The sequence below is a fragment of the Grampus griseus genome, assembly GCF_964374135.1.
Source record: "Grampus griseus genome assembly, chromosome: 14".
In the NCBI taxonomy this organism is placed as follows: Eukaryota; Metazoa; Chordata; class Mammalia; order Artiodactyla; family Delphinidae; genus Grampus; species Grampus griseus.
Genome location: NC_139008.1, coordinates 41,469,162 through 41,481,435, shown reverse-complemented (window position 1 = coordinate 41,481,435; position 12,274 = coordinate 41,469,162). Strand labels below are relative to the sequence as shown.

General features: G+C 51.1%; 1 protein-coding gene across 1 annotated transcript in view; it reads right to left on the bottom strand.

Moving 5' to 3' along the window:
• Positions 1-2,690: 2,690 nt before the first annotated feature.
• The window catches only part of SLC24A3 (solute carrier family 24 member 3), a gene marked incomplete at both ends in the record, with an annotated part of 460,181 nt that continues 450,597 nt past the window's right edge, over positions 2,691-12,274 (bottom strand). Inside the window, 2 exons of the mRNA XM_082669843.1 lie at positions 2,691-2,840; positions 4,356-4,421. Coding sequence (XP_082525969.1) covers positions 2,691-2,840; positions 4,356-4,421 — 216 coding nt within the window. The remainder of the gene's footprint in view (positions 2,841-4,355; positions 4,422-12,274) is intronic.

Genomic DNA, 12,274 nt, shown 5'->3' with positions numbered 1-12,274 from the left:
GCAAATGAGTTAAAAAAAAATACAAAAAAACCCTCAGGCTTTGGATCAAATGTCTTTGCTAAAGACTGACTAAAACTAATTAAGACCAGTATGACAGAACATTTAACGTAAAAGCATCTTATGCTTTGTAAGCACCAATCTGCATAATGATAATACCCGCTCCACGTCTAGAGTGTATTTATAAAAAGCACAAATATGGGAGTAAAACATCTTTAGATGTAAACACTCAAAACAAAGCTAAGTTTCTAGTATTTTTCCACCACCTGGGAAGAGATTTTTTAACATAATTAAATAAAAGGTGGTGCTGTGAATTACCAGCTATGTTTCTTCTGATTCCTATAAATCAGCTAAATTGAGTTTCAGGTGGAAACTTGGCTTGTTTACTAATCTTGGTCTACTTTTAGATCCCGGTAATGATTTGTTTGTTGGTTTGGTTTTTGGCCGCACCTCACAGCATGCGGGATCTTAGTTCCCCGACCAGGGATCGAACACGTGCCCCCTGCAGTAGAAGCATGGAGTCCTAACCACTGGACCACCAGGGAAGTCCCCCATAATGATTTCTTGGGAGTCATCTAGAATATGGCTTATTACGATTACGTGTTACTGTCTTGCTTAAGGTATCCACTTTGGGGAAGTCTTAACTTTCACAGTTGAAAACTAGTAAAATCAGACAGGATGGTGACTTGAGCCCTGCTGGACATCACTGTCAGCTCTGGAACGCTCCTCCTCTCACGTCCAGTTGAAAGAATTCCTAACATAACATCGCATGTATTCTACAGGACAACAGGCCCAGAGTCCCTTCAAGATTCAGAGGGGACCCATGATTTGTCACCTCGTACCTGCAATCTGCCAGACACGGACCAGCTTTCCGTGTGCGTCAACCCAGAAACAGTAAACACGTGCTGACACCATCTTTTTACCTTCCCTGCATCCTCCTCACTCCAGGGGAGAAAGCAAAGGGCACAGCTCAAGGAAAGATACAGAACAGAGAAGTTTATTTTACACTATCCGTCCAAGAAAACAATCGCCGTAAACCAGTGCAAAATGTGTAACAGAATCCATGTGTGTCTTGGCTCTGAGAGCCCGAAGTGGTGATTTCCTCTCCCGCTCCTCCGGCTGGCAGGTGCCCCTCGGCGAACGCCGGCCTCAGTCTGCACCATCAGCAAATATTCAACCCATCTGTAGCAGGTTATTTTTACAATTCATACCAGAATGTGTACAAGGGACGGGGAAAACCATACCGAATGAATAAGTGATCAGTGCTTAAAGTAAATACATGGGGCGGCACGGGCAAGAATCCACAGTTTCAATAAATACAAGTATAACAAGCATGGGTGTGTCTCAACTCGGTGGAATTATCTGCGTAATAATCCAGCATCAGACAAAACCTAGCAGGGCTGCTGAGCAGTGATTGGCAACAACGTCCACAATAACTTATGCCCTTGAGCGAGTCTGCACTGAACACATTCTGCGGTTTCCAAGGTGTCCGTTCTCTTTTCTCCTTCCTGCGCCTCCCGCCCGCCCCACCCCCGCCGCCCCTCCCGGAAGGGAGCGGTGGAGCTGGGACTGCTGGGCGGCGGCGTCCCGAAGTTAGAACGCTGGCCCTAGAGCCAACGGTCAGGGTCCAGTGTACTCAGTACCGAGGGGCCACGTCTGTGCAAAGTGCGCGTCTCTCCATTTCCCAAGAAACCAGTGTCTGTACCTCCTGCGCGTAAAGCGGTGTTGGCCTCTGGGTCACTCCCTGTCACCCCAAACACCAAGCAAAGAGAACACATCTCAGGGACTCACAGGCGGGGAAGCTCCTGCCGTTGGCTGCCTAGCGCTCTCGGATGGAGAGGTTAACCGGGGCCCCGAGTCAAAGGCCTCTGGCAGGCAGGCAACAACTATTGCTTGAGAGGCTAGAAGGAACCTGGGGAGAGAGTGATGGTCAAAATGGACAGGTGGGCAGCTATCTCCTTCCCGTAAAACCCTGCGCCCCAGGGAAGGCCTGCAGGGCTTGGCGGAGACCCCCGGGTGTGACGTGTCACGCCTTTGTCCCAGGGCCTCGCCAGCCACTCCTCAGATCAGCACTAAATCCATACAAGCTCCAAAGCGCCTGGGACTCGACCCCAGAGGACGCAGCTGGGACACCCGTGGGTCATCGACGGACCCAGAGCCCAGTGAAAGAAGACGGAAGAAAAACTCTCAATCTCTGGAAGCAAAGGAAGAAAAAGGGGGATCCCCCAAAGCCAAACAGCCCCCCAGACCCAGTAACCTAGGAATCAGCGCCAAATATAAGGAAATCCCAAACACTCCCTACCATCAATGGACCCTCTCCTCTCTCTCCTTCCACAGTCTAGGGTCATAAATTAGGCTAGTCTTCCATCCAATAACTTAAAAAAGGACGAGGGATGTACTAAGTTTTGCCTGGCTTGGGCCAGTTAGCAGCCAGTTTTTCTAGAATCTCAGTCACTGTTCAAAAATTGAGCTTGAAAATTCACGCGGGTGTCGAAGTCTTCACGCGGAGGAGGCGGGAAGGCGGAGCCGGGGTGGGGGGCGGGGAGGGGGCCGGGGGCCGGGGGCGGGGCAGGGGGACCCGAGGGCGGGAGCGGAGGCCGGTGGGCAGCGCAGAGACCACGCCGCGGGGCCAGACTCGGGCGCCGGGCTCGTATTGCACAGAAGGAGGGGCCGCGGCTGGCGGCGGCCGCGGGTCAGTGGTCCCCGCACATGGGCAGGTTCACGAAGGTGAACACGTTGAACTCAGTCATGATGGAGAAGCACAGGAACACGCCGTATAGGAAAAGGCACCCGCACCCGAGCTTCCTGTCCAGCTGCCACTTGTTCAGGTGGACGCCAAACACCTGCAAGGCACAGAGCGGGGTCAGAGGGCGCGGGGCGGGGCCCGCCCAGTCCTTCTCCCTGGACTCCGCCCCCCCGCCCCCTCCCCCCCCGTGCCCTGCTCCTTGAAGCCGCGCGCCAGGTTTCCCTCCTGCCTCCCCAGTGGCTCCCTCTTTGTTCCTTTTGCGACCCTGTCCCCTCATCCTGACCTCTCACTGTCCGAGGGCGCCGGGACTCACACCTAGGCCTCACTTTCCTGTCTACACTCACTCCGTTGCGGGTCTCCTCCAACTCCTCGGCTCTAAACCCCTCCAACGTTCTGGCGTGTCCAGAACACACGCCAGATTGCTCCTGAACTGGGACTCGTCTTTCCAACGGCCGTCCAGACCTGGCCCCTTGGATGTCAGATAGGCGCTGCAGACTTAAGATGTCTGAACTCTTCCTCCCCAAACCTACTTCTCAACCCTTCAACAGCCCAGCTTGGACAGCTGGTCAGTGGTGAACCCCATCTCCCAGCACTGTAGGGCTTCAGCGAAGCACAGAGATGCCCCGAAGCTAGGAGCGAGCACTCCGACGTCACACACAACTTCCCTACAGGCCTGGGTAATGGGGCTGATATCAGTGACTACCTCACGGGGTGGGGTGGGGGGTTGGTGAGCTCCAGATGGGAGAACATGTGCGTTAAGCACAGTGTGTGGCCATTACAAGTATAACCCTAAGTCATACCCACCTGAAGAAAATCCTAAACGGCAAAAGAATGGCTTTATATGGGTTTTCACTTTTGTGTAAGGCAGTATTTACTTTGGTAAAACCTTGACATTGGACTTGCATCCTGATGCTGTGAATTACTTCTCCTGCCCTTCTGAATTCCCGTTCTCTAGTATATGTATGTTCACATACCAGGTGTGATTCAATGAGTACTTCCTTGAAAAATTCAGGAGAAAACACACTGCGTCTCTTATTGTGGAAATTCAGTAACGTGTGTATGTTAGCAGGCACTTCAAGTGGATCAGTCCGTGTGGTGGTGTGAACTTGTTCCCACCAAACGTGTCAGTTGAGTTGGAATATTAAATTGTACAAATGGATGTGATGGCCAAGGTAGTGCAGTGGCATAAAAGTGCACTGTCAATCAAGTCCGTTCTCGGTCTTTGAGTACTGGTCAAATCCATGGATTTATGAAGATGTTTAGTAACCTGGAATAGTCAGTTAATTGGGATATAACCTTCCGTCGACTAATCTTGCAGAAAAAGTGGGATCTCCCTTTGGCTTTTGATCAAAATTTGTGTTTGCCATGAGATGGACCCAGCTTCTGAGAGGAGGCTGGCTCCTTTCAGAGAGGGAGAAGGCTTTCTCATGGGTTGCCAGGATCCACTTCTGGAAGAAACAGCCATGAGATGGGGCATCTGGTGGCTGACTGTCTCCATCTACCAGAAGGCCACGTCCATCTGGTGTCCAAACAAACTGTAGCCACAGAACCCATGGGGGTGGCGGTGGGGGGGAACATGGGAACTGGAGAGTGGAGAGAGCTGCAGACCCACCGTGACAAAGACGGAGGCCAGGAGCAAGCCCACGGAGTAGATCAGTCCCCTGCTGTTTAGCCGAATCTGTAAGAAAGGATGACATGGAGTCAGGCTCCTGAAAGCATGTCTGCGGAGTGCGGGGCAGTGAGTACCAGTGAGTCCAGGGATGGAGAGCAAACGGCAGCTCCGCAGTAGAGATGGGCGATTTCCTGGACATCCAAGGTGCACCCTTGTCTGGTCCATCCTCAGCCTGATCCCTCTCGGCCTCCAGCAGGTGTCCACTGACTGCCCCTCGGCCACTTGAATTCTCCATCCTGTGTGGCCTAATTCTTATTTCCTGGGGACCTGACCTCCAGCTTGCTCGACACACAACTTTTAGGGTAAATTTAATAACATGGGTCACGGGAGCAACATTTTGAAAAATATTACTAAACTTTTTATCTCTGTTGCATTCAATGTCTGTGACCTTCACCCAAACTTGATGAGAAGTGGTGAGTGAGGGCTGCTATCTTGACCAAGCAAAGAAGAGGAAAGAGTTAACATTCCATTTCTGATACTTTGTTTTGTTTGTTTTCCACAGTAATACAGTGGGGTTAACTGGCAAACTTTGAAGAAAAAAACCAATTTCCGGAATTCTTAGGGAACAGCGTTGTCCAGTACAACTTCCCGCAATGATGGAAACGTCCTACATCTGTGCTGTCCAGTATGGTAACCGTTAGGGACATGGAGTTCTTGAGCACGTGAAAGGTGGCTCGAACAATAGAGGAACAAAAATTTTAATCTTACCTTTAATTAATTCAAATTTATATTAGAAGAACCACATATGAGTAGTGGCTGCAGTACTGGACAGAGCAGATAGTATTAAGGGGCCAACCGGGCCGACAAAGATGGTAAAGTTTCTTCCATGGTGTCGAGAAGATGCCCCTTCTGCTTTGTCCTGGGTCCTGAGGCCGGCTGCCTGGAAATAGGAGGGGTGCCTCGGGGCAGCCATGCTCACAGGGCGCCCCCCTGACCAGAGCAGCAGGGGGAGGAGGCTTGTGAGAAATGCAGAATCTCAGGCCCCACCCAGACCTCCCAAATCAGCAAACTCTGGGGACAGTGCTCATCAACCTGTATTTTAATAGACGCTCCAGACAGTTCGGACGCACGAGAAAGTTTAAGAGAAAGTCCTAAGGGTCAGTCCACTTCTGACCTCCAAGCATCCTGAGGATGGGACTTCGACATTCATTTTTCCCCGGTTCTCTTGGAAACTCTTATGTGCAGCCAGGTTGGGGGACTACTCCCGACCCCCAGCAATGTACACTGTCCTGCTGGGAGTCAAATGCTCACCTGTGCTCACAGAAAGGAAAATGAGGCAGGTTGATTGATGTCATTACAGAACTAAGTGGTGATTATTAGTAGGAGTGGTTTGGACAAGGTTCAAGGTGCCTCTTGCCACCCTTGCCCCAGTTCACCCCCAGGTGTGGGTATGGTAACCTGTGGGTGTCTCTGTAGATGGGTGTGTTAGTTCATCTTTTGGTGACAGGACACTGCATGCCCTAAATAGCCAACCCTTTCTGTGGGGACCCAGAAGCCTCACACATCTCACTAAGCAATGTTCTGTTGGAGGGAATGGGCAGGACTCTCCCCTGCCCACACAGTCCCTGTGAGCCAACCATCTGCTGAACCCCAGCTGGGAAATTATTCCCATACCATATGCCTCCCAAAGACTAATGGACACAATCATATCTCCGTGCCACTAAAGCAATGGGTTGACCCGGTGAATCCATTGCAGACAAATGGGAGATCAGCCCCATCTCAGTCCAGCTGGTGGCGTAACTTCCTGCAGACCCTCAGCCAGGCTGTGGATAGAGTTTCCCCCTCTCATCGGCTGTGTTAGTATAGAGAGGCCAGCACCCAGGCGTACATCACAAATGACTTGTACTGAAAGAGAGTCTCTTCTGAGCTCTTAATTCTCAACACTGTGTGGATTCTTCCAAGAAGGGGGCCATTGCATTCCCAGCCCAGCTTGCCCTATGGGCCCCAGGCTCCAATCCTTGTCAGCAACGAGGATGGAGTAAAGTGATTTCCTGCCCTTAAGAAACCAAGAGCCAGTGAGAGCAAAAGGCAAAGCAGGACAGTTCTCTTTGGCCAAGGCTTTTCAAAAGGAATCAGGTTCAACCAAAGCTTTGGAACTTCACCCTGTCTGCATTCACATAAAGTCTCAAAGGACAGTGCTGCTGAAATTGTAAGTCGTCTCTAAAGACTAAAGACAACCAACTTTTGTGGGGTTTCTGAGTATTTTTCACTTTTTCACCTTTTTCTCTGCAGCTTTCTTGGCTAATGGACTGCCACACGCACCCAGGGGTGTATTTTTGTTTTTTCATTGTTAATTAGAGACCTGGGCTCTTGACGCCTGCATCGGTTCCTTGCTACCTTACTGAACCCCCTTCCCCATGGACGTGACAGTCAGGAATTAGGGTTCCTTCACTTGCCTCTGCGCCAGCATGAACACCTCCAGCCACTGGAGGCTATCGGTGGTTGGAGTCAGGGGTTGGCAAATGCAGGCGAAGCGCCAGTTGTGGCCCATCGCCTGCATTTATAAATAAAACTTTATTATAACTCAGCTTATTCATTGACACATAGTCTGTGGCTGCTTTCATGCTACAACGGCAGAGCCGAGTAGTTCTGACAGAGACGGTATGGCCCACAGCACTTAATGTATTTCCTCTCTGGCCCTTTCTGGAAAAAGTGTGCCGACCCCTGGTTTAGGGCATGGGCTCCAGACCCAGCTTCCTGCTCAGTCACCCACTCGCTATATAATCATGGACAAGTGACTTAACTTCCCCAGACCTCAGGTTTCTGATGTGTAAAATGGGGACGCTACAGTTCCCACCTTAGGGAGTGGTTATGAGGACTAACTGAATTAATCCATGTTCAGCTTGAACAGGAGCCGGTGTATAAAGTCCTCAATAAATCTGGGCCATTATTCTCCATCCACTCGTGATCTGCCTGGGCCCACTTCCCTGGCCCCCCAGATGCTACTTTGATACGGTCATCACCTGGCAGCTCCCTGGTCAATGCCTCAGTAGGTGACAAACCCCATGAGAGCAGGGACCACGGCATTTCCTCCTCCGCCTGGCACGGGGCTGGGCACAGACCACGTGCTTGATACATAATCGGTGAACGATCAGGAATGCCCTTGAAGTGGCGTTTTGCGTGTGGTTTACAAAAAGGCCAGTGCTTCTGTGGGGCAGGGTGGACTGGCCAGAGAGACCCTGGATAATGTTCCAGAAGCAACGCAATCCCTGCCCCCAATTCCGTCTCCCTTCCCCACTTTTTTTATGTGTGTATAGCTATTTTTTTTCACCCAACACTTTATTATGAATGCTTTTAAGCATTCAGAAAAGTTGAAAGAATCAGAGCATCTTATTTTTTTAATGAACTTCAAAGTAACCTAGGACATGTCACCCCCATCACTTCAGCCTGCATCTCACTACACAGGGTTCACTAGTAGTTCACAGCTCTTACTTTTAGGTGCTGTTTCCATATGGTGAAATTCACAAATCATAATTGCACCATTCAATGTGTTTTGAGAAATGCATACACCCATGTCCCCCAAAGTCCAGCCGTGACGTAGAGCACTTCCATCACCCCAGAAAGCTCCCCTTTGCCCTCCCAGCCAGTCTCACCCAGGGGTAGTCACTGCTCTAAGCTTCTCCATCATACGTTGGTTTAGCCTGTCGTATAAATGGCATCTCACAGTGTGCACTCTTTTCTGCCAGGATCCTTTTACTCAGCATACGATTTTTTAATGTATCCCTTCATGTTTTTCATTGCATCGATAGCTCACTTCATTTTTTTATTGAGGTATCATGGACATCTAACATTATATTAGTTTCAGGTGTACAAGATCATGACTTGATATTTGTATATACTGGGAAATGGTCCCCACAATCAGTCCCCATACATAATTACAAACATTTTTCTTTCCTGTGATGAAGACTTTTAAGATCTACTCTCTCAGCAACTTTCAAATATGCTCAGCGCTTTTTTGACAGCGTACGTATATGACGGATCGTTTAATTATTCTCCTCTTGGTGGGCTGCCTCTAGTTTGGGGCTATTGGTGTGTATTGATTTTATAACACAAGCAAAATGAAAAGAGGCCGACAGTGGAGACAAGAAAATGAAGAGAATGATGACAGCTCGGGACTCCTCCGGGACCTCAAAGGCACCAGCTCACATGCTGGCAGCCCTGGTAGCCCTTACCCAACTGGAGCAATTCACCGCCTCCCCCCACGTCCATCATCTTTGGGAACATGCAGTTGAGTCAGATGGGGCCCTCACCTCCTTCCCATTTCTTCTCTGCCCATCCCTCCCTAGGTCCTTTGCCTCTTCCAAGTTCACTGGGCCCCTGCTGGCTTTATCCCCCAGCTGATGCTGATCTCCTCCTAACTTTCCCCGGGGGGGCTGGCTTCTTACCTCCCCAGCCAGTCCCAGTGCTCTAAGGGCAGATGCCTCGGTCTTGAGTTTTCTGTCATTCCACACAGCACCTAACTGCCCCCCTAACTCCACACACCGTATGTTTAAGTGAGCATCTGCTGGTGATGCTGCGAGAGAGAGACAGAGAGAGAGAGAGAGAGAGAGAGAGAGAGAGAGAGAGAGAGAGAGTGTGTGTGTGTGTGTGTGTGTGTGTGTGTTATATGTAAGGCAGTGAGGCTGGATGGCAAGGGGCACGACTGGAGAGCTGGGTGGGGAAACTGACCACGGTGAAGGTTGGCTTTAAGCCTGATCTTTTTAAGCAGGAAAGTCAGAGGGCACCAAAATTACCTTTTCCCCCCCAGTGGAGGCAAACTTGCATACGGTAAAATGCAGAGATCTCAAGTGGACTGTTGGATGAGTTTTGACCAATGCGTGTACCCAGGTAACCCACACCCCAACGAGAATATAAAACATTTTCGTTACCCCAGTGAGGTTCCCTGAGGGCAGCAAATCTTAACCCTCCCGAACAACTAGTTTCTTGGGGGCTTGCTAAGCCAGACAATCTTAGGGTTAACTAAGATGCTAACCTCTGGAAAAGACTTGGAGCTCCAGCTGCACAGTGTGGACCTAAACTGGCATCTCCCTGCTCCTGCCTCAGAGATGCGAAGCCCAGGAAGTGCAAAGGCAGGGAGTCCCCATGGCAATGCCCTTCTGAGAGCAGGCAACACACTCGGATTGCTCAGCTCTGACATTTAACGTTGTTTTTATTTCTTGCCTTCAAAACTACGAATTTTCATTCCCCAATTCCCTCTTGGCAGTTGTTTGAGAGGAAACAGGAGGCTGGCTTGTTCCCAAGGCAACAGGAATTTAGGCTCCGTGGATGTGTGGTTTTTAGTAGGGACGCACACAGAGACCATGACACCCCTAGTTTCCCATGTGCACGTGGCTCATAAAACAGCTCCCTGAATCCTACACCGTTTGTTTGAGGACCTAAAAAACCCCAGCCTCAAAGACTCCGACTCTCCCCACATTACAGTTTAAAATCTCTGTATGTTTTGAGGTCAGCTCCACCCAACCAGCAAATTCTTTTCAGAAAAACAAGAAGCCCCTGGATTTTCTCTAATTTGGTTTATAACTTGGAACACATGTGGTGTGTCCTTTGCATTTTCTGACTTGGGTAGTTTGAACACTTGCTTGGGCTTTGGTTCCAAATGGATGTGTCCAGCCGTGACTTTATGTTGTATAACATCACAGGGCGGGGACCTCTCTCCTTGAACAATTAAATGACGTCAGAAAGTGAACAAGCCGACAGAAAAGCAGCACTTTAAAGGCAGCTGGTGCCCAAGTCCCTTCCGTTCCAGAGCACACACACAAACACAGGATTGCACTGAATTCTAGTAGCTACTCCTCGAGGTGGCTTGTTCTCCCTGTAAAGGTGAGACAGCTGAGGCTCAGGGCAGTGACGCTCTTAACCAAGGTAAGATTCTGCTCACCAGCGCGCGGGTGTGGGTTTCCCCGGCACATCCAAGCAATTCTGCGACACCAGCTGAGTGTCCTGCACTTTAACCTGCCACTTCCTACCTGGAAGCCGCAGCAGCTCCCACAGGTTAGGCCTCAGCTCTGCAAGGCTGTACCCGCCTCCCCCCACTTGAGATGCAGGCTGTAAGTCCAGGTTGTCACCTGTGCTTTTGACGACTGGGTTACAGATTAGACGTCCCCATGGAGGTTCCAGGAAGGAACCTTCTTCTTGGGTTCTACTAGTTTGCTAGAGGGCTCACAGAACTTGGAGAAAACATTTACCTTACTAGATCACCGGTTTATTATAAAAGGATATAACTCAGACGGAAGAGAGGCACAGGGCAAGGTGTGGGGAAAGGGCTGGGGGCTTCCAGATCCTCTCGGGGGGGGGCACTCTCCCTGAATCTCCATGCGTTCACCAACAGAGAAGCTCTCTGAACCCTGTCCTTTTTGGGCATTTACGGAGGCCTCATTATAGAGGCACAACTGATTAAATCAATGGCCACTGGTGACTGATTGAACCTCCAGCCCCTCTCTTTGCCCCAGACTTCAGGGGGTTGCGACTAAAAGTTCCAACCCTCAAATCACAGGGTTGGTTCTCCTGCCAAGCAGTCCTCATCCTTAGGTGCTGACCTAAAGTCACCTCATTAACAGAAAAAAAGATACCTTTGTAGCTCTCCTCAGGAAATTCTGAGGGTTTTAGGAGCCCCGTGCTAGAAACGAAGGGTAACTGTATATTTCTTATCATAAATCCCAGTATCACGCACGGCCACGAAGCTGGAAAGGGGTCAAGCCTGCGCTCAGAGTCGGCCTTAAGCCTGTAAATTCCAGACTCTTCCCTGCACCTTGCAGGGCACAGGGGAAAAGCCAGAGTTCTCTTCACCTGCTAAGAACTCTCCAAGGTGGCATCTGGGCCTTTGGCGCCCATCCTTTCTGGAAGAGTCCTGAATGCACAGCAAGAACCACAGATGCCCATGCAGCAGAGGCCTGGGGCCGCCCCATCCGGGTCCCGTGCTGCCCCCATCCTCTTGCCACTTCGGTGGAGCCAGCTGACTCCCCAGAGCCGGTACTGGCGTCTGTGCCTGAGGGCTCCTCACAGAACTGCGGAAGCGCCACCCGCCCCACCAATGTCCCTCCAGCTGCTGCTGCCTGCCTTCCCGTCACACCTCCCCGCTCCCTTCTGGGCTTTCCTCCTCCCCCCACCCCCGAATAAATGCCTCACCCCATCCTGTCTCAGGATGCAGTGGTCTCTGGGGGATCTAAACTTTGATAGATGGTGGGACTGAATCTGCTTCAGGCCTTGGTGACCCAGGTCAGCCCTCTCCTGGGGGGCCGGTCAAGACCCTGTCTTCCCCCAGGTATCATCTCATTTTCCTGAACCAGCACCTGAAGTCTAAAGGGCAAGGTTCACCTTCAGGGGATTGGGCGGCGTCACGGTAGCCCCCAGGGTCTTGTTAGAACAGCCTCAAGAAGAACCATTCGTTGCCACGTCGCCCAGCGCTCCCCCAGTTACCCCTCCAGGCCTGTGGGAACACCTTGTGTTTAGACGGGCCCTGGCAGCGCTTTCTGGAGTTTGCTGGTGTCCATGGTGTCAACACTCCTGCCAAGGTCAAGTGCAAGGTGCCAACCAAGGGTGGGGTGGGGAAGACCTCTGTAAGTCTCTTCTTCCCCTGGGGGTTGAGGCAGCGTTTTCAGTAAAAGGAAACACTGGTCCGGCAACTGGAGCAGCATCCAGGTACCGGGAGCCTGATTCAGGGATGCTCGCTAAAAAGGCGAGAAGGAAGATGCAGAAGCATCGGGTACCGACTGGCGGGTTATGGGCGCGCCGGCTGAGTCGGACACGGTGCTGCTCTCAGAGGCGGAGGGGAGATGGCCGCCCACGTGACTGCAGAGGCAGTGGACGTGGCTGGGGCAGCTTCCCGGAGGAGGTGATGGCTGGCAGACAGCCGGCCTTGG